The sequence below is a fragment of the Sphaeramia orbicularis genome, chromosome 4 (genome assembly GCF_902148855.1).
Source record: "Sphaeramia orbicularis chromosome 4, fSphaOr1.1, whole genome shotgun sequence".
Classification (NCBI taxonomy): Eukaryota; Metazoa; Chordata; class Actinopteri; order Kurtiformes; family Apogonidae; genus Sphaeramia; species Sphaeramia orbicularis.
In genome coordinates, this window is record NC_043960.1 from 12,568,544 (window position 1) to 12,590,931 (window position 22,388).

Sequence of the window (22,388 nt, forward strand, 5' to 3'; positions counted from 1 at the left end):
ATAGCACACACACACACACAAACTATCAAGCAGTGCAGCTTTACAAGACATTTCAAAGGACATAGTTTGACATTTACTCAGTTTTGATAATGTAATGAAGTATTGTATTATTGCCAAAAATGCTATTACAGTATCAGTCAGGGTGTTTTATTACATAACCCATTACGGTCTTCGTATGTTACTGGGTTTTACTCCATATTCATTCCAGTTAAGTGCAAATTTTATTGAAATTCCAGCTATTAGGGAACTTGGTACAGTGTTTACCTTCACCAAGGCCTCACAGTCTCCATCCCTTTAAATGCTTCATCTTTGGTGATGCCTTGTCCCTCCACCAAGTTCCATGCAAATCACTGCAATAGTCTGTGTTTAATCTAACTGACAGATAGATGAATCAAAAATATTTGCAGGTGGAAATAGAACTTCCTTTGCGTGAGTAGCTACACTTTATGCTTCTGATCAGTGTTTGTTTTAGTGCTGTACTTAGACTGAAACCAAACAGGGTGTAGACTGTACTACATTATGGCTGAGTGATAGATGTAGCCCCCTCCATCTGTCATTCCCTTCATGTTTTCCTCCTCGTTCTTCTCTCCACAGATGTGCATTATAGCTGGATGAACTCATCTAAAAACCCTTTTTGTCTTTACCCCTTCTCTTTCTACAGCATGACTGTGTAGCTCCTCCTCTTCTCTCTCTTTTCCCCAACAGTGATGTGTTACTGAGATAGTGATGGCAGTGACCCTTCATCCTCCCACAAACACACACACACATAGACAGATGTATGGAAAAAAAACTGCAGCACACATACCTCTTTACATACATGCACACACACATGCTCTTGACTGTGCTGCGTGTTTGCCTTGCAGGCTAATGGACATAGTTTTTTACACATGGAGCACGAGACAGCCGTCTCTCTGCTGAAGAGTTTCCAGCGGACGGTGGACTTGGTGGTTCTGAGAGACAGCAGCACGCGCTAAAAATAGTTTTATAACAAACAAACAAATAAACACAACAACGCTTCTCTTCTCTGCTCATCGCCATTCCACGCCACCTCACCTGCCCTCCGCTGGAGGCTTGTGGAACTGAAAATGAGCCGCCTTTTTTACCTTTTTAGGGGAACACACAAACATTTATTTGCCTATTGCTGGACCAAAGGCAAATAACTAGTGCCAAATGTACCATAGGAAACATATCGGCTCTTCTGTCTCCGGCGGTCGAGGATCCTGATCGACGGCTGGAAGGACCACAGGAGGACTCTGCTCTGAGTCCGAACAGGGCTGCTGCAGTCTGGCTTTTTGGAGTTGGTTTGTTAATTAGGCAGTCATCTGATTGGTCAGTCTTGGTTATTTGGATTATTTTTATTTTTTTGATGGTTACTTAGGGTTTTGGAGTATTTTTTGGTTTTTCTCCACTGCTTTTTATTTTGCTGTCAATGGTAGAATTTCAATTATACTTTGGTGTAGCACATGGTTCCCCTGTTCCATGGTCCTCATTGTTCTTTACTTTGTTCTTCTTTTTGTCTGCACGTCTCTTCTCTAGACGTTTTTATTTCTATGTCTTTCTTTTTTTTTAGTTTTTAATACTCAAGGTTTTATGCTTTTTTGCTGTCTTCTGTTCTGCTCTGTACTGTAGGTATTATTGCCTCCACTGTACAGAAATTGAAAACTTAAGACTTTCTGCCTTGTGTACATATACTGTATAGAGCTGCTGCTTTTTAGAGGTGCACTCTCGGGGCCTGAACAGACAGCTCTAAAAGTTTATGATTGATGACATTATTGTTAATAACCCACATTCTCAATTTTCTCTTATGAAGATACAGGGATAGTTTCTCCAAATGGACAGTTTTTAAAGTATAACACAATTCCTTCTGTATAGAAAACAGTTTTCACAGTCCATCACTTACACTCGTTTTCTGTTTGAAATACTGTTTGCTTGCACAGCTGTGCTGGAAAGTGCTAAAGCAATATTTTGAGGTTCTGCCGACTGAGCTTTTCAGCAGAGCCTAAGTTGTCCTGCAGTGCCATCTATTGAGCAAGTCATGCTAATGTTTACACATACACTGCCATGAACATGAAACCACAGGCAAACACTTACACAAAGACATACACCCCCAGTACATTTGCAGTGTATTTGAGCTGATTTGAGCTACATTTTAGAAATGAAAACTTTACAACCAGCCACACACACATGAATCATTATATTTGTGCCATACTCTGAGGTCCTGTTATACAATTCTGTTACAGCTACGTCTCCTCATTTTTAAAGCTGTTTGAGTTGTATGATAAATGCACAGCATGTTTTTTTTTTATATCACTGTCAGAAAGTAGTTTTTCTGTTGGCATCTAGATGTCTCTACTTCTTAGAAGAGTTGAGGTGTTTTACATCATTGAGCTGCAGTGAGACTGGAGTTCTATAGTTGGTGCCATACGGACCTTCTGCCTGTTCCTGGTTGTATTTACATGAGCCCAAAACATCAGAGCTTTACCTCTTTGTGTCCCATATCTGATCTGCCTACTGTGAAAGCAGGAGGACGAGTTTGGAAACTGCTGCTTCAGTAGATTTGATCTGCTGATGTGAGCCTGAGTAAAAAGATGCAGAAAAGACAATTTCCCAACAAGTGAGAATAAGAATAGAGTGAGAAGAGTGTGTCTTAATGAGTAAATGTGCAGTGAATCAGATATTCCCTGTTCTACAAATGAGAAACAGATCTGATTTCTGCCTCAAAGATTTTGGTAACATGTTGATTGACACATTTGATCTGAAATAAGCCTTCAAAATAACAGTGCAGAAAGGGTCAGACGGGGAAATCTGACATTTAAAAGACCAACAAATGTGAAAGGAAACAAAATGTAGACACACATATAATAGAAGTCAGACTGGAAGACGTGTCTGGCCAAAGCAGGAGCCAAGGCAGTGCGGTCTTATGAAATACGACCTGCGTGGTCACACTTTAAATATTGTACTGACATGACAAAGAAAAGATTGAAAAGATTTATTTTGTGTTTTTGTGTAAATGCAACACGTGTCGTGACGACGCTCCACGGCAGTGAGTTTTGTTCTGTTCTGTGCAACATTTGATGTTTCATCCAGAGCAAAACAATACGGTTCACTGTCTTTTCTTCTACTTGACATGACGGTGTCATTCTGTGCCCATTTTGTGTCAGCCTTCCCAATAAGGATTAGAGTTTAGTTCATTCAATAAGGGACACAAAATGGTACAGTCCAGTTGTGTGGTGAGAGATGACCTTCCCCACAGGTATCCACACAACCCTATTTAGAGTTTGAAATATCAAAGATATTGTGATGAGAACGGAGAAAAAGGTTTGATAATATAATTATTTTTTACTACATGTTTCAGGTAATTCTTTCTAAATATATTGATATACCTTAGCTTTGCTCAAAAATTGTGATATTTTATAATGACACTTATAACAAAGTTATAGATGGAAGTACGCACAGTATGACTTGGAGACCTACACATGTACTATCCAAAACTGTATAAAATGTATTTCTACTGTAATTGTGAATTTGTGTTATACAAATATATATTATATATATGTATATGACTATAAAAAAAACTGTCATTTTCTATGTGTTTAACTACATAAGAGCTGAACAAATGCTGAGGGCGGTGTCACTGTACATAGCTGTGAATGAAACCCAATTTAAAACGACTCATATTGATTGTGAATGTACTCATGCTTTCTGCAGTACCTACACCTACCCAACTTGAATGCTGCTTCTTCTGTTGTGTGACAAAAAGTACTTTGACCTCTGAAGAGAGAACTGCTGTTGAGTTATAAGTTGGACAAATTTTAGTGACGATTTAACAGAACTATTTATTTCTTTATTTATTTGCACATGCAAGTTGAAATCCTTCCAGTTTTAAGTTTGAGTATTAATGCGGAGAAATGTAATTGCTGAAGTATATATAATATATATCATGTGTTTAGAATGCATTTTGCAGACGCTATCTGTACATACTATTTAAGATACAGTTTTTACAAAAAATAATATATGTATAAAATTGAAAAAATGCTGTGCAGCGATTATACTGGAGCCATTTTGGGCTTTGGGAAGTACCATTTTTTCAGTATATAAGAAGTGTTTTGAATAATGTACTAAAGTCTCTATTGTACAAATAATAAAAATGTCACTATTGGTATTCTGGGCATCTTCTGTTGCAGTCTGTTTGAGGAAGACAGATGAGGTTGGATATTACAATCTCATCTTTCTATGTTTTCTTATAGATCAGGGGTCTCAAACATACGGCCCGGGGGCCAAATGAGGCCCACCAAAGGTTCCAATCTGGCCCGTGGGATAAATTTGCGAAGTGCAAAAAATTCCACAGTCATGGCTGTCGAACTCATTTTAGTTCAGGTTCCACATACAGACCAATATGATCTCAAGTAACATAATAGCAGAAAAACCTACAAAAATTAGTGACTCCATATTTTCTTCTTGGTTTGATGTGAAAAAAATAATATTACATTATGCCTATAAATAATGACAACTTCAAATTTGTGTCTTTGTTTTAGTGCAAAAAATAACATTTAATTATGAAAATATTTACATTTACAAACTATCCTGTAACAATAAAATGTGAATAACCTGAACAAATACAAACAACCTGAAATGTCTAAAGAAAATTAAGCACAATTTTAGCAATTTTCTGCCTCTTACTAAGTGTTTAGTGTCTTTGTAGATCCATAACGCACATGTATAAATGATAAGTTGAGGTATAATATTGTTAAAATTGCACTTATATTTCTTAGGAAATATCAGTTTTTTCAGGTTTGGACAGTTTATAAAAGTAAGTATTTTCATAATTTAATGGGGTTTTTTGGCACTAAAACAAAGTCATTATTTATAGGTTATTATGCTATTATTTTACTGGTCTGGCCCACTTGAAATCAAATTGGGCTGAATGTGGCCCCTGAAAGAAAATGAGTTTGAGACCCCTGTTATAGATGGAAGAGAGAAAGATGTGAGGAAGGAAGGGAAGGATCAGTGACAAAGAAGAAGGAATGGGTGAATTTGTTGAAGATAGAAGGAATGAAGCTAAAGGTGAAGGAGACAGAGAAAATATGTGGCTGAAATGAAGAGGAAATACATGAGATTGGAGTAGAGACAGGGTAAAGAAAATGAAGAATAGATTTTTTTTTTTTTTTTTTTTTAATTAAGGGTAATGGAAGGGGATAAAAGAAAAGTGGATGGAACAGTGTGAGGCAAGCGAAGTAAGAAAGAGGGATAAGGAAAGGGCAGAAGTGATGAGAGGACTTACAGGTTTTATAAAGGAGATTTGGTTTTCCTGTTTTCCGCAGATTAAACTGTCTCTCATGCAGCAGATGCTCCTTTGTCTCTCCGTCCATTAGCCTAACAGCCTGATTCCTTTTCATCCCCATCTATCTGAACATCTCATCTGTTCCCGACACTTATCCGAGACGTGGATCACAGAGGGACGGCGGTGTTTGTATCTTTTATTCAGTGCCAGTGCGTGATGTTTTTCCCCACTGTGGTAAGTTTAATGGAATTTACTCAGAATACACCCAACAGAAACTTCATTTGATATTGGCTTACAGTGTGATGTGTGATAATGACTGGAGTTTATTCATCTGTAGAAATCGGAAGTGAGTGATGATTAGACATTCAATGAGGTACTTAAATGTAAACAGGAAATTCAGATTCGGAATACTTTATTTATTCCCAAGGGGCGATTCAGTTTGCAGACATGGGTCACAGCATTGATTAAAACCCCATGTGTGTCCATTCATTCATTCATAAACATTACGTCATTTGGTGAAATATATACTATGAATGATTGGTAACACTTTACTTGAAGGTCTAGTTTATAATGCATTAAGCGCACATTCATAAGGCAAGGCAAGGCAAGTTTATTTGTATAGCACATTTCAGCAACAAGGCAATTCAAGGTGCTTCACACAGGACATTGAAATAAAAGAAACAAAAAGAAACACATTTAAAACATTATAAAAGAAACATATAAAAGGTGATTAAAAACAGCAAGTAAGAAAACAACACATAAAATCAAAATAAAATAGAATAAAATAAAAATAAAAACACATATTAAAGTAAAAGTTGCAGTGCAGAGTTTCAAAGAGAATATAAAATTTAAAAAGTCAAAAGCCTTTTAGTCAAAGGCAGCAGTGAACAGGTGAGTCTTTAACCTGGACTTAAAAGAACTCAGACTCTCAGCAGACCTGATATTTTCTGGTAGTTTGTTCCATATATACGGAGCATAGAAACTGAACGCTGATTCTCCATGTTTAGTTCTGACTTTGGGAACACAGAGTAGACCTGCACCAGATGACCTGAGTGGTCTGGATGGTTCATACTGGACTAGAAGGTCTCTGATGTATTTTGGGCCTAAACCATTCTGTGCTTTATATGCTAGTAAGAGAATTTTGAAGTCTATTCTCTGAGAGACAGGGAGCCAGTGTAGAGACCTCAGAACTGGGCTGATGTGGTCCACTCTCTTGGTCTTAGTGAGGACTCGAGCAGCAGCATTCTGGGTCAGTTGCAGTCGTCAAATAGACTTTTTAAGACATAAGACATTATAATGCATTTATAATGCATTAAAAAAGTCATTACAACAGTTTATGATCATGTAAAACAACTTATACCCAGGTTAATAAAGTATTATAAGTGTAGGTATAATGTATTATAAATTCAGCTTTTATAATGTTTTATACATCCATACCAAAGCAATGTGAAGGAATTGATTTTTTAGGTGGAGAACTTTTGTTAGGTTTTTTCACTGGTCTCTGTACCCATCTATTTTAGGGATTTCATATTTAGTTAAAAAAAAAAAAAAAGTATGTGTTTGAATTAACAAAGATTTAGAGCTGCCACATTATTTTTTATTTATGTATAAAGCAACATGTAACACTTCTATTTACTGTCTCTGTTATTTTAATGTTTTGTTTTTGCAAAATAAAGAGTTATTAAGAACACTTTGATGTATAATTTTGACTTACACTTTACTTAGAGCCAGCAGATACTGCTCATACGTCATCATACTTGTGTTGTATCATACAATTGATAATGTGTTACATAACCCAGGACTTGAGATTCTTCCTACAAACACTGTTGTCACTTTAGTATGGATGTATAAAACATTATGAAAGCTGAATTTATAATACATTATGCCTACACTTATAATACTTTATTAATCTTGGTATAAGTCGTTTATCATAAACTGTTGTAATGACTTTTATAATGCATTTATAATGCATTATAATGTTTTACAAATGTGCGCTTAATGCATTATAAACTAGACCTTCAAGTAAAGTGTTACCGAATGATTTTGTGTCACTTATTTACACTTCTTGTTTCAGGTTTTTTATGTTTGTTACTTCAATAATAGAGATTTTGAGACCTATCTAATTACGTGTCCTCTTTTCCTGATATTTAAAGACCTTAAAATATTTGCGTTAAATGGTTTTATTTAATCATCTTGTTAAATTTACACTTCTGTTTAGTTTCATGGAAGCTACCTCAAACACATACACATACATAAGGGGTGTCTTTTACAGAACACAAATTAGAAACAAGTGCGTTTCCAGTTTAAATAATGATTTAGTTTGTGTTTTTTTTCTCTGAACCACCTGCTAATTATCTTAAAAATAAACTTTACAGTCCCTCCCTTTACAAAATCCTTAACCCTTTCATGCATGAATTATTAGAACCTTAATCAAGATTTTTTTTTTTTCCTGAGTGTTTTTATTCCTCTTTAGGCATGAAAAAAAAAAACAATGTGATTGATTTTTTTTTTTTTTTTTTTTTTTTTTTTTTTTTTAATCAACCTGTTTTTCATGGAGTTACAAAAATGTCCACTCAGCTACACCATGAATTTTATTCTTGAAGCAAAGAAACATGTATTGAAAACCCAATATTATAAAGTGATTTGAAAACAGTGAAATGAAACCATGTTTAATGCAGCTAATCTTATGTTTTCTCACATTTTAACATATTCTAATATTAGTTATTACTCACTTCATGGAGATAATATGCAAAAAATAAATATTAACTTCCACTCAAGAACCAACCAAGAACAGCAAAGTTACAATAATGGTATGAATTGCAGTTTATGAGATGATGCATAAGTGTCCACTGTGTTGGTTGATATGGAACTAAAACAACAAAACCCATGAATATACAAGAGAACAGCTGTAGAGTAACTGTCCACTGTAGTGACCACTATGCATGAAAGGGTTAATGGCCAAGATATATCACATCTTACAGACTTCACAGAACCAGATCATCCCAACAGAACAGTCAGTGTCGGCGTCAGATAGAAAAGTGACCCCCATGAAGAAGTAACCCACCCCCAATAAATCGCCAAAAGTTTATTTAAGGTATATATAAACACAAAACATTTTATGAAAAGAACAAAAATGTATTAACAATCATGCATTGCACAAATGCACAAGCACATGATATTACAAATATATCTGAGTCTGTGATTAACACCTGTGATTTAGTAAAAAAACCCAAAAACAAACTGTTATTGATTCAAATCCCTTAACCTTTACCGCAAACTGTTTTCACCCATTCAGTGTTACATAGTTTTTGTTACAAATATGACAAAATTATATATATATATATATATATATATATTAGAAAATAAATATATAAAAACTAATTTTTATTTATTTGTTTGTACAATTTTTTCATAATTCAGGGTAGATTTCATATTTCATGTCTATGATGTCCAGCAACTCTAAAATGAACACAGATTATTTACTTTAGTCCAGGGGTGTCAAACTCATTTTAGTTCAGGGGCCACATTCAGGAAAATTTGATCTGCAGTGGACCGATCCAGTAAAATAATAACATAACAATATATAAATAATGTCAACTCCAAACTTTTCTTTAGGTTTTAAGGCGAAAAAAGTAAATTTACATTATGAAAAGGTTTCCATCTACAAATTATCCTTTCAAAAGATTTAAATAACATGAACAAACTGAAAAAAATAAGTGTAATTTGAACAATATTATGCCTCTGTTTATCTTTTATTTTGATTATAACTTGCAGATCCCAGTGGATCTACAAATACACAAAACATTTCGTTACAGGCAGAATCTTGTTAAAATTGTACTTACTTCTCTTAAGACATTTCAGGTTGTTCATATTTGTTCAGGTTATTCACATTTTTGTGAGATTATACTTTGTTTCGGTGTAAATTCATTAAAATATTTACATTTACCAAGAGAAAAATTTGGAGTTGTCATTATTTATATGTTATTATGGTTGTATTTTACTGAATCGTGCCCACTTGAGATTGAATTGGTCTGAATGTGGAACCAGAACTAAAAGGATTGTTAATATCTTATTTTTGCATTTCACAAATTCATCCCAAGGGCTGGACTGGACCCTTTGGTGGGCCGGATTTGGCCCCCGGGCCGCATGTTTGACACCTCTGCTTTAGTAGCTATATGAATGAATTAATTTAGTAGTTTCTGGTGAAAAGTTAAAATTATCCACATATATTTAAGCTTATCGTGATATAGAAATGTATTAGAACATTTTTATTACCGTACAGTACAAATTCATATAAGGAGTCCAAATTCTGTGCGGTGGGTCAGTTTTCTATACTCAAAAATTGACCCACAGGAAGCAGTTCTATATAGAAAAGTGACCCAGATCAAAATTCTATATGACACCAGCTTTAACTGTGGTTCCTGAAGTTTCCAAAAGTACAGTTTCAGTTACAGGCTCTTTACCTGTGGAACCAGTTTTTGTTCCGGAGGTAGACACCCACTCTAGTTTCAACTTAACACTTTTGCTTTAAAAGTATAGTTGGCAACTCTGAAATTATACTTTTATTTTATGTAACTTTACCCTTCTACCTCACTACACTCCTGTACACATTTAAATCCATCCACAATCTCACTCTCAGTACCTGTCAGACCTCCTCCATGTCACCACTCCAGTCCGTTCCCTCAGGTCCTCCTCCTCTGTCCACCTCACCGTGCCCCCTGTCTGCCTCAGCACCATGGGAGGTCGAGCCTTCAGCCGCTCTGCTCCTCAGCTCTGGAACTCCCTCCCACCATCCATCCGTAACTGTGACTCTCTCCTCACATTCAAATCCAGACTCAAAACTCACCTTTTCAGAATAGCCTACCCCCCATAAGCTCTACTCTCCATTCTACAACTTCATTTCTATATATAGTAATTATTTGTTTTAATCTGTTTATTTCTTTGTATTTTATGGATTGTTTGTTTTATCTTGTTGTACAGTGTCCTTGGGTGTCTTGAAAGGTGCTTATAAATAAAATTTATTATTATTATTATTATTACATCTCAGAGGCAAATTTTGTGTTTTTTACTTCATTTATCCAGCAACTTTTCTGCTTACAATTCTTCACCACTTTCCTAAAACCACAAGTTGATTTTTAACGCTCAAGGATTAAGTTTTAATTTGCGGGTAGAGAAAATTTTTCTTTTTGAACTCATGAAAAGTTGCCATGTTAGACACATGTGCTTCTCACTCACAGTCCAACCTAAAAAAAACAAAAAACAATCCCCCTGGATATAAAACAGCAAAAAAATAACAATCCCTCCCTTAGATAATTACTGCAATGGTTCATATATTTCAGTTGCAACAAGTTCTTAAACCTTACCTTATGCAGTGAGCAGCTTCTCATTTCTTTAACAACCATCAGTTTGTAGAGAGCATAAAGAATGGACAGTCCAGACCTGAACCCCACTGACAAACTTTAGGATGCAGGAGGAAATATTGTATATGGGACTTTTTTTGGCCAAGCTGTGTAGACTACAATATATTACTGTAGATTAAAGGGATTAATTAATTGCACGACGACTACTTTTTAAACCCTCAAAGTCATCGCACAGAGAATCAGAACAGGATTCAGACAATACAGACCTGATCAAAATCTTAAGACCAGTTGAAAAATAGCTTGAATTTACCTTTTGCACATTTGGATCTTAATGAGGTTTTAAGTAGAGCTACAATATACAAAAGTAAGAAGGGGGAGTGAGACAAAAAGCACTTTGAAAAAGTAATTTATTGAAAACAACAAGTAAACTGAAATAGGCTGTTTATCAGCTGATCAAAAGTTTAAGACCGCAGGCTATAAAAGCCAAAATCTGCTCAAAATTCTCATTTTCTGTCGGGCATTCACACGGTCATGCCCTCCTGATGGCTAAAGCTAAGAAGCTTTCTCTTCTTGGACGTGGTCGGATCGTCGAGCTGCATAAGCAAGGCCTCTCGCAGCGTGCCATTGCTGCTGAGGTTGGACGCAGTAAGACAGTCATTCTAAATGTTTTGACAGATCCTGAGCATTAGGGAACAAAAAAGTCAAGTGGAAGACCCAAAAAAATTACACCTGCACTGAGCCAGAGGATCCGATTGACTGTCCGTCAAGACACAGGGCGGTCCTCGACCCAAATGAAGGCCCTTACTGGTGCCGACTGCAGCGCAATAACCATCAGACGGCATCTGCGGGAAAAGGGTTTCAGAAACAAAAAACGAATTCAAAGACCTCGTCTGCTACAACGCCACAAAACTGCCCGTTTAGACTTTGCCAGGGAGCATCAAACATGAGACATTGAAAGGTGGAAAAAAGTTTTATTCTCTGATGAGAAAAAATGTAACCTTGACGGTCCAGATGGCTTCCAACGTTACTGGCATGACAAGGAGATCCCACCTGAGATGTTTTCTACCCGGCACAGCAGAGGGGGGTCCATCATGATCTGGGGTGCTTTTTCATTCAGTGGAACACTGGAGCTTCAGGTGGTGCAGGGTGGTCAAACGGCGGCTGGTTACGTGCAGATGTTGCAGCGGGCATCCCTCATGACTGAGGGCCCTCGTCTGTGTGGTAACAGCTGGGTTTAAAAACAGGACAACGCTGCAGTTCACAATGCTCGCTTGACGAAGGACTTCTTCAGGGAGAATAACATCACTCTTTTGGACCATCCCGCATGTTCCCCTGATTTAAATCCCATAGAGAACATTTGGGGATGGATGGCAAGGGAAGTTTATAAAAATGGCCATCAGTTCCAGACAGTTGATGCCCTTCGTGAAGCCATCTTCACCACTTGGAGCAATGTTCCCACCAGCCTCCTGGAAACACTCGCATCAAGCATGCCCGAATGAATTTTTGAAGTGATTAACAAGAACGGTGGAGCTACTCATTACTGAGTCCTACTGAGAAAATTTTTTGTTCTGGTTTGGAGAGTTTTTTGTAATTTTTTGAGCGATGGTCTTAAACTTTTGATCAGCTGATAAACAGCCTATTTCAGTTTACTTGTTGTTTTCAATAAATTACTTTTTCAAAGTGCTTTTTGTCTCACTCCCCCTTCTTGCTTTTGTATATTGTAGCTCTACTTAAAACCTCATTAAGATCCAAATGTGCAAAAGGTAAATTCTAGCTATTTTTCAACTGGTCTTAAGATTTTGATCAGGTCTGTATAACAATAATATAAAAACAAGACTCTGGAGAATAAATATAATGAATCAAATGCTCTGAGTGGGTTATGTTGCATTGGCCACTTAAAGATTTAAATACCTACAACTATTTTTGTAGTGACTTTCAAATGAATTTCTTTTCTCCACATTTGATGTCTCCTTAGTATTTCATCACCATTTATTATAATATTATCCTCTGCATTTTGCAGTGAAACTCTGGTATTTTTCTGGATTTAATTTACCAATGCTGTAGTTGTTAATTAAAGCTCACAGTAAATTGAAGGGTTATTACATCAAACAGAGAAAACTGCAGAAATAGTGACTTTTTCAGCAAAATCTATCATTAACTGAACATAAAAACAAGCACCTACAATCGCTATCATTTGTCAAACTCCATGGGTTTTATTGGTCAATCATTGTTGTAGAAGATGATGGTGTTTACACATTCACTACAGAGTCTCTGAACATCCAAATATCTGATGACCACTACATTTTACCTGAATTATTTACATTTATTGATGGGATTCGTGGACCAATGGTGATTAACATTTTAGAACAATGGAGGCTTTTGGTCGCTGGACGCTTTTTAGGTCTTTGAGGGTTAAACAGATGTGATAGAAATATTTTCACTGTGTAGTTTAAGTACTTGTATTTGTGTAAAGGATCTAAATTCTGTAGATTCTGTAGGAGGTTTCTGATCATTAAAAGCCAGTTTTTTCCTCCTGATAAAGTTCAGGTTCAAGAGGAAAATGTTTTTGTTTTGATTTTCCACTAAAATTCTCTGAAATCACTTGATTCTTTGTCAGTATATAAGTGATCTTACACTTTTAGGGTTTCTGCAGGTATCAGCAGATCTAATTTAATGCTTTTTAATGCCCTTTTTAATGCCACTTTAAACAAATTTAGACAAGGCAAGGCAAGGCAGGTTTATTTCTGTAGCACATTTCATGTAGCACCACGGCTCTGGAATGACCTGCCTCTACACCTACGGTCCATGGACTCTGTGGAGAGTTTTAAAGAACACTCCTGTTCAAACAGGCTTTTTAATTTCCCAACTGACTCAGGGCCACCACAAACTGATTGCATGTTATGTATTCATCATATTTTAACCCTTTCATGCATGAATTATGAGAACCTTAGTCAAAATTCTTTTTCTTGAGTGTTTTTATTCCTCCTTTGGCATGAAAAAAACAACGCGCTCAAGTTTTTTTTTTCAGTGAGTTACAAAAACGTCCACACATTTAATTTTTGAAGTCAAGGAACATGTGTTTAAATCCCAATATCAGAAATCGATATGAAAACAATGAAATAAAAACATTTTTAATGCTGCTAATCTGATGTTTTCTCACATTTTAACATATTCTAATGCTAGTTATTACTCATTTCATGGAGATAATATGCAAAAAAAAGAAAAAAAAAAAAGCTCTAACAATTAACAACTGATTTACACATTACTGCAGATCAGGTTTATCAAGAGCAGTAAAGTTACAGTAATAGTCCGAATGTCAGTGTATGAGATGATGCATAGGCGTCCACTGTGTTGGCTGATATGGAACTGAAACAACAAAATCCATAAATATACAAGAGAACAGCTGGAGAATAACTGTCCACTATAGTGACCACTGTGCCTGAAAGGGGTAAACTATTTTTTTTTTTTTTTTAAACAAAATTTTATTCATATTTCAAGCTTTACAATATGTACAATCCTTACATATTCTTAATGTAGAAAGCTACATATCTTTTATAACATAAAAAAATAAAAAATAAAAATAAACAAATAAACAAATAAACATAACTTCTCGGCAAACTGGTACCTCAAATCAGTGTACTGTTACTAGGTCTTATTTGCATACCTAATATATCTGCCTACAATTATTTTAATAATTACATAAAAATACAAATAATATCCCCCCAGCGCCAGACTCTCAAATGCTACAATATCAAATCCAAATGGGTTATCAAAGGATTCCACCTCTTCTTGAACAAATGAGTGGTAAGGTTTAGGTTTGCTGTTATTTTTTCCATTGTATAGACCCTCACAATTCTTTCCTTCCACTGATTTATTGTTGGAGGAAGTGGTTTATACCAGGATACAGTTATCATTTTTTTTTGCTACCAAGACAAGAATTTTCAAAAGATATTCTTTATCCTTATTTAAAAAAATTAGCAGGGAGCACTCCAAAGATAAAAATCAGTGGGTCAAATTCAATGTAAGTGTGTAGTATTTTAGAAAGTTCCCCCCTAATTCCCTCCCAGAAAGACTTAAGTTTTGGACAATCCCAAAAAATGTGTGTGTGATCTCCAATTTGTCCACAGTGTCTCCAGCATAAATTTGTTTTAGTTTTGTCAAACTTAGAAATAATAAATGGGGTTTTAAAATATCTAACATTCACTTTCCAAATAAACTCTTTCCATGTTGGCCTGCTAGTCAGTTTGTGTCCATTTTCACACAATTGTTCCCATTCTTGGTCAGGGTTAAACTATTTTTAATGGTACTTTATTGTGTTTTACGGGTATTCTAATTGTATTTTATTTGTACTGTTTTATTCATTTTTCGTGTCTCCCCCTACCTCCCCCCTTTCCCCCAGTCTCTATCTCTATTGCTCTCTCTTTTCTCCTCCTTTACTCTCGCTCTTTAACCCCAACTGGTCAAGGCAGACGGCCATCCTTCAGGAGTCTGGGTCTGCTCCAGGTTTCTGCCACTGTCTCCAATCACAAGTGTTTGCTCCTGGAGGATTCTGTTGGGTTTCTGTAAATCTGATTTGATTTTGATTTGATTTGATAAAGCACTTTGTGACTCTGTCTGTGAAAAGTGCTCTATAAATAAAATTTACTTACTTCCTTACTTACAAGACAATTCAAAGTGCTTTACATAAAACATTAGAGGCATTACAGCAGAAGCAATAAAAAGTATAGGCATGAGAAAAACAAACAAACAAACAAACAAAAGATCAGATAAATAGATAAAACAGATAAAAACTTTTAGCTTAAAAGGAACAGTGCAGATCTGAACTGATGAATACAAACTCTATTCAAATGCAGCTGAGAACAGGTGGGTCTTTAACCTGGATGTAAATAAACTGAGGGTTTCAGCTGATCTGAGGTTTTCTGGGAGTTTGTTCCAGACATGTGGAGCATAGAAGCTGAACGCAGCTTCTCCGTGTCTGGTTCTGACTCTGGGAACTGACAACAGACCGGATCCAGATGACCTGAGGGGTCTGGTGGGTTCATACTGGGTCAGGAGGTCACGGATGTATTTAGGTCCTAAACCATTCAGAGCTTTATAGACCAGCAACAGAACTTTAAAGTCTATCCTCTGACGGATTTAATGCCCATGTCCAACCGCAGATACAGTTTACATATAGTTTTATGACAGTTGATCATCGACAGGTTCTGAATAGTTCCTCCTCCAATCACTTCTGCTGAAACTTGCATTTTCCCATTTTTCTGTCATTTGCTAATACTCCCTCTGCTCTTTCGCCACAGCATGAGCATGCTCACAGCACGTTGCATTCCAAGTATCCGGTGTTGTGACCTCGTGTATCAGCCATAAACAATAGCCAATTAAAGGTTTTCGCCTGTCAATCATCACACTACAAATCAAAATTATTAAATGTTTATATAATCAAAATAAATCATGAATTTTTTTTTTTTTTCCATCAAGTGTATTTAATATTTTAACCCTTTCATGCATGAATTATCAGAACCTTAATCAAGATTTTTTTCCTCAGTGTTTTTATTCCTCTTTAGGCATTAAAAAACAATGCAATTGAAAGTTTTTCATCAAGCTGTTTTTCATGGAGTTGCAAAAATGTCCACTAAGCTGGACACCAGAGAAGCAAAGAAACAAGTATTTACTGATATACTGTGGGAAAATTATGAAATAAAAACATGTTATTGCTGTTAATATGATGTTTTCTCACATTTTAACAAACTCTAATATGAGTCATTACTCACTTCATGGAGATAATATGCACAAAAAAAAAAAAACTTTTTGTTGTTAATTACAGTCTAATAACGGTAACAAGCAATTGATTTGCACTGAAACATGTTAGATCAGGTTTATCAGGAACAGCAAAGTTACAGTAATGTTATCAATTGTAGTGTATGGGATGATGCATGTGTTGGCAGATATGAAATTAAAACAAAATCCATGAATATACAAGAGATCAGCTGTAGAATAATTGTCCACGGTAGTGACCACTATGCATGAAAGGGTTAATGCCGCTGGACATCAAATTTAAGGCTTTTAATGCCATTTAAGGCCTTAATTTTCACAAATTTATTTAATGACTTTTTTTTTTTTTAACTTAATTTTTATTAGATTTTCTCTTTTTTTCAGTACAGTACAATTATACATTCAAGTTCAGTTCAATTAATTTCTTTTCCCCCTACACAGCTGAAAATGTATTCTCATACACCTCCACAGGCACATATGATGAAATTTGAGAAAGCAATAACAATTATAGCAAACAATGTTCACTCTAAAAAATTAATTAATTAATTAATTAATTAATTAATTAAAAAAAAGAAAAAGAAAGAAAGGCTGTAGATATAAATCTTCGTCAGAGGTAGGATGACAGCACCTTGATAACATGGAGTATTCTTGCATCACCAGTAAATATTATTGCAGTAGTAAAGGTAACATAGGTTCCCATCTTTTAGTAAATATGGTTTTCTGAAGCCTGAGCAAGTATGTGATCTGCTCCATCTGGTAAATATCCCAAACTTTTTGAATCCATGTATTATATGAGGGAGGTTCTGGTTTCATCCAACTGATGGTTATAGACTTTAAGGCAGTGGTGAATAATATATTCAAAAGGTATTTATCTGCTTTTCTATCCAGACCTTCAGGTATTACTCCCAAAACTGCCACTGTGAAGCTTTGTGGGATGTTCATTTTAATATTTAATGACTTTTAATGCTTTTTTTTTATATATATATACTTTATTTTTAGCAGGTTTTACATTTTTTAACAAACAGATAATAAAACAAAAAGTAGAGACATACAAAACAAGAGACGTCAACAAGCACAGACAAGGTAGTATCAAAAATTAAAGGACAACGGTAAATATGTGGGTCAATGTGTCATGACGTTATCCCATCATAATAAGAAGGTTGAAATAGTTTGGGTATTGTCCTGGTTCAGTCCAAGTCATATGATTCAGATATATTCTCATAGTGCATCCAATCATGTCCTGTAAACCTGCTGACGTGGTTACATCCATCATTTTTCATAAACATTTGTGTACATCTTCCTGAAAAGCATATTTACACATGTTGATAATAAAACACACGGATGTTGACATATATGTGTATTTCTCATGAGAAAAACAAGGTGCTGTCCTACTGGGGCGTCACATCTTCTGGGATAGATGTCCATTTTAGCCAATAATTAGTAAATTTGTCCAAATTGTGGTTCAAGGAGAAAGTTAGTTTTTCCATATTATATATTTCTTTAATAATTCCATTCCTTCTTGACTTTTAATGCTTTTTAATGACCCACATAAACCCTGACATTAACCCTTTCATGCATGAATTATGAGAACCTTAATCAAAATTTTTTCCTGAGTGTTTTTATTCCTCTTTAGGCATGAAAAAGCAATGCAACTGAAAAAATTCTTCTGAAAAAAAAAATTAAAATAAAATAAAATAAAAATAAATAAATAAATAAATAAATATAAATATAAATATATATATATATATATATATATATATATATATATATATATATATATATATATATATATATACATAAATTATGAAAAAATTTTTTCGTATGAACCTATTTTTCTTTAAGTTGCAAAAATATCCACTCAGCTGGACACCACACATTTAATTTTTGATGCACAGAAACATGAATTTAGTGATAAATTGTATGAAAACTATGGGGAGGGCTTGTGATTCTGGGGGTTTATGCTCAGGAGAGATCTAAATAATGTTACCAGTTCATGTCAGAAAAGATATGTAGTGTCGTAAAACTTTAATAAAGATGTGTAAAAAAAAAAAAAAAAAAAACAATGAAAAGAACAACAAAATCCATGAATATACAAGAGAACAGCTATAGAATAGTTGTCCACTGTAGTGACCAGTATGCATGAAAGGGTTAAGTATCAGCTGATCATAAAAACATAGATATCATTGCTACTATTCTTTGTTCTTGTACCATTCTCTGCTGTTCTCCTGGCGTCAAGTTCCTCTGTAGAACAACTCGGCTCACTGTGATACAAGCCAACAATTAACAATAGGGGAGTTCACACACACACACACACACACACACACACACACACACACACACACACACACACTGACGACAGCAGAGCGATGTGTGATGTCCTTTTGTTCCTTTTTCCTCTTTACTCTGTATTTTACACACTGGCTCGGACAAAATCACAGTTCTGTGTGTTCACTGACCAACCCACGGACACAATCATGCATACTTTTCTCCCCACTTTAACTCATATATTATGCAGGCGTTGGTGTGTGTGTGAGTGTGTTATGTGTAAGGGATACAGAGAGAGTGAGTGAGGGAGAGTTTTTGTCCAACCACCAAAGCAGTCAATAAGCTCTTGTGACCTGATCAATATCAATAGCACAGTCTAAATCCATGACCTGCATTCAGCCTTTGTCTGTGTGCATGTGTATGATGATGTGGACCTATAATGACTCCACTGTGGCCCACAGACACACACATACAGGGTGGGGAAGCAAAATTTACAATGAACATTTAGTTGTTTTTTCTCAGCAGACACTACGTCAGTTGTTTTGAAACCAAATATATATTGATGTCATAATCATACCTAACACTATTATCCATACCTTTTCAGAAACTTTTGCCCATATGAGTAATCAGGAAAGCAAACGTCAAAGAGTGTGTGATTTGCTGAATGCACTCGTCACACCAAAGGAGATTTCAAAAATAGTTGGAGTGTCCATAAAGACTGTTTATAATGGAAAGAAGAGAATGACTATGAGCAAAACTATTACGAGAAAGTCTGGAAGATACTATTAAAGAAGAATGGGAGAAGTTGTCACCCCAATATTTGAGGAACACTTGCGCAAGTTTCAGGAAGCGTGTGAAGGCAGTTATTGAGAAAGAAGGAGGACACATAGGATAAAAACATTTTCTATTATGTCAATTTTCTTGTGGCAAATAAATTCTCATGACTCTCAATAAACTAATTGGTCATACACTGTCTTTCAATCCCTGCCTCAAAATATTGGAAATTTTGCTTCCCCACCCTGTACACAACTGTCTGCAACATCCAGGCCTCACATAATCCAACAGAAACTCAGCATTTCTAATCCTGTGGTTTGGATGTGACATTATTATTTGTTCCGATTAAATCTTCAAATTTCTTGCCAAACTCCCCGAACCCTGCGACCATTTGCATTTTGGGAAAGTCATTGTCTGGTTCAGAGCTGGACTGAAAGATCAATGGCAATTTCCCCTTTGTTCATCCCCACCGCTAATAGTCCAAAATGTATTTAACCTAGCTTTTCTTATATACTGAAAGAGTCTTTTTTCCACTTACTTTACAGTTCTATAGGATTACAAATGCACTTATCTTACATCGTCAGTTCTGTTGATTATTTTCTTGATTAGTTATTCATAAAATATCACAAATCAGTGAAAAAATATTGTTCTGAAATGTGCTGTTTTGTCCACAAGCCAAAGATACTCAGTTTACTGGCATGAAGGAGGAAATAAATCCAAAAATTCTCACATTTATAAAACTGCAATCAAAGCTTTTTTTTACTGAAAATAAATAAATAAATAAATACTCAAACTGACTAATGATTCTCTGCCAGTGAATCAGTTAACTGATAAATTGTTGCAGCACCACATATTTAGTCAATTTTTAGAAAAACAAAATCCCAAGTAACAATAAACATTTTGAGTGAACAGATATAGCAAAGCTGTTGCTGTGAAATGTATTAATTTCCATGATTATTTGGGGGGAACATATACTATTTATTTTTTATTTATTTTTGTTTTTATTTTTAAACTGTTTTATCTGGCTTACTTATTTTCTATTTTTATTCTCTCTTTTTATTGCCGGTAGCACTTTGAGATTTTTAGGTAAAAATGTAAAGTGCATTACAAATAAAATTTATTATTATTACTATTTAATAGTCAGTATCTTTGTGGACTTGTGATGCAAAGTATTTTGAGTTTGTTCCACTGACATTTTACGCAAGACATGAAGGCTGTTAGTTTTTGTGTCCTGCAATCCCACATTATTTAAGTATCTTTACCTTTTCTGGTACTTATGAGTGGAAAGAATTTGTGGAAACAGGCTTCTGACAGTGTAGTGTTACTACAGTGTTTTTCAACCTTGGGGTCGGGACCCCACGTGGGGTCGTCTGGAATTCAAATGGGGTCGCCTGAAATTTCTAGTAATTAATAAAAAATAAAAAAAGAAAACTTACTAATAAAAATATAAATGGTGAGTTGACAGAGACAATCACAATACATAAAAGACATGACAAATTGTGGTTGTGAAACTGAAGCACTGTGGTACTGTTTATCTTTCAAATGTTCATTGTGGTCAGTTTCAGATGCTGCAGCTCTTTCATAATTCATAGTTTGAGTTCTTGTTTGTTCAGTATTAATTGTCAGCCTTGTAAATCCAAGCTGGACTGACTGTACATATCCTGACCAAGGAAAATCAAATTCTCACTTTGTGCAGTAATCTACACCTGGCTTTTCTGCCTCCGTCCATAATAATATACATTATATAGACTAAATGTCATCTAAAATTAACATTTATTTGCAACATAGTATAGTAATCTATTGCATGATCAAAAACAAATTAATTTTAGCAAAAAAAATGTCTGAGTTTTGAATGTCTGGAGTCACCAGAAATTTGTGATGTTAAAATGGGATCACGAGCCAAAAAAAGGTTGGGAATTATGTCAGTGCATTAAGTAAAAGAATGATGAACTGTACATGTTTAACCTTTTAGATCTGCCTTTAGCTGCATTTTATTCTCATTCTCTCTTCGCCCTTGTTTCCTCTCTTTCTACTTCATCTATCAAATCAAGGCAAAAAACCCTTAACCCATAAAGACCCAAACAGCCGCTGGTGACCAAAACATCCTCTGATCTAAATTGTTTAATACCTGTTGATCCACTAATCCTATCAATACATGTAAATAACTGGTGTAAAATGCAGTTTGTCATCTTTTCATGCTCATCAGATATGACCCATTTGGACTTTCAGAGGCTCCGTAGTGAATGTGGAAACACCGTCATCTTCAACAACATTGATTCACCAGTAAAACCCATGGAGTTGGATCAGTGACAATAAATGGAGAAGTTTGTTTTATGTTCAGTTAATGATATATTTTGTTGAAAAAGTGACTTTTTCTTCAGTTTTCCCTCTTTCTGATATAATAATTCAGGCTCCACAACAAAAACTGCTCCAAATAACTCTTTGCAATAGAACGTGCAATAAATCGTATCCCTGTTCAACCCGTAGCATAGCTTTCTCAATTTTCTTTAGTCTTTGATTTTGCACTTCTTCTGCTCTTGTGTACTTTCCTTGTGTGCTTTTGTGCTTCCCTGCTGTAACCTGGAATTTCCCCTTGTGGGACAAATAAAGGCCCATCTTATCTTATCTTATCTTATCTTATCTTATCTTATCTTATCTTATCTTATCTTATCTTATAAAACACAACTTTAACCCTTTCATGCATACTGGTCACTCCAGTGGACAGCTATTCTACAGCTGTTCTCTTGTATATTCATGGATTTTGTTGTTTTTTCGTTTTGTTTTTTTTTTTACACAAATCTTTATTAAGTTTTGAGACACTACATATCTTTTCTGACATGAATTGGTAACATTATGTAGATCTCTCCTGAGCATAAACCCCCAGAATCACAAGCCCTCCCCATAGTTTTCACACCATTTATCACTAAATTTGTGTTTCT

At 35.2% G+C, this 22,388-nt stretch overlaps 1 protein-coding gene across 1 annotated transcript in view; it reads left to right on the forward strand.

The window, feature by feature from the left end:
* Positions 1-4,162, forward strand: part of lrrc7 (leucine rich repeat containing 7) — a 130,034-nt gene extending 125,872 nt beyond the window's left edge. Inside the window, exon 33 of the mRNA XM_030132485.1 lies at positions 864-4,162. Coding sequence (XP_029988345.1) covers positions 864-974 — 111 coding nt within the window. The 3' untranslated portion in view covers positions 975-4,162. The remainder of the gene's footprint in view (positions 1-863) is intronic.
* The last annotated feature ends 18,226 nt before the right edge of the window (positions 4,163-22,388 follow it).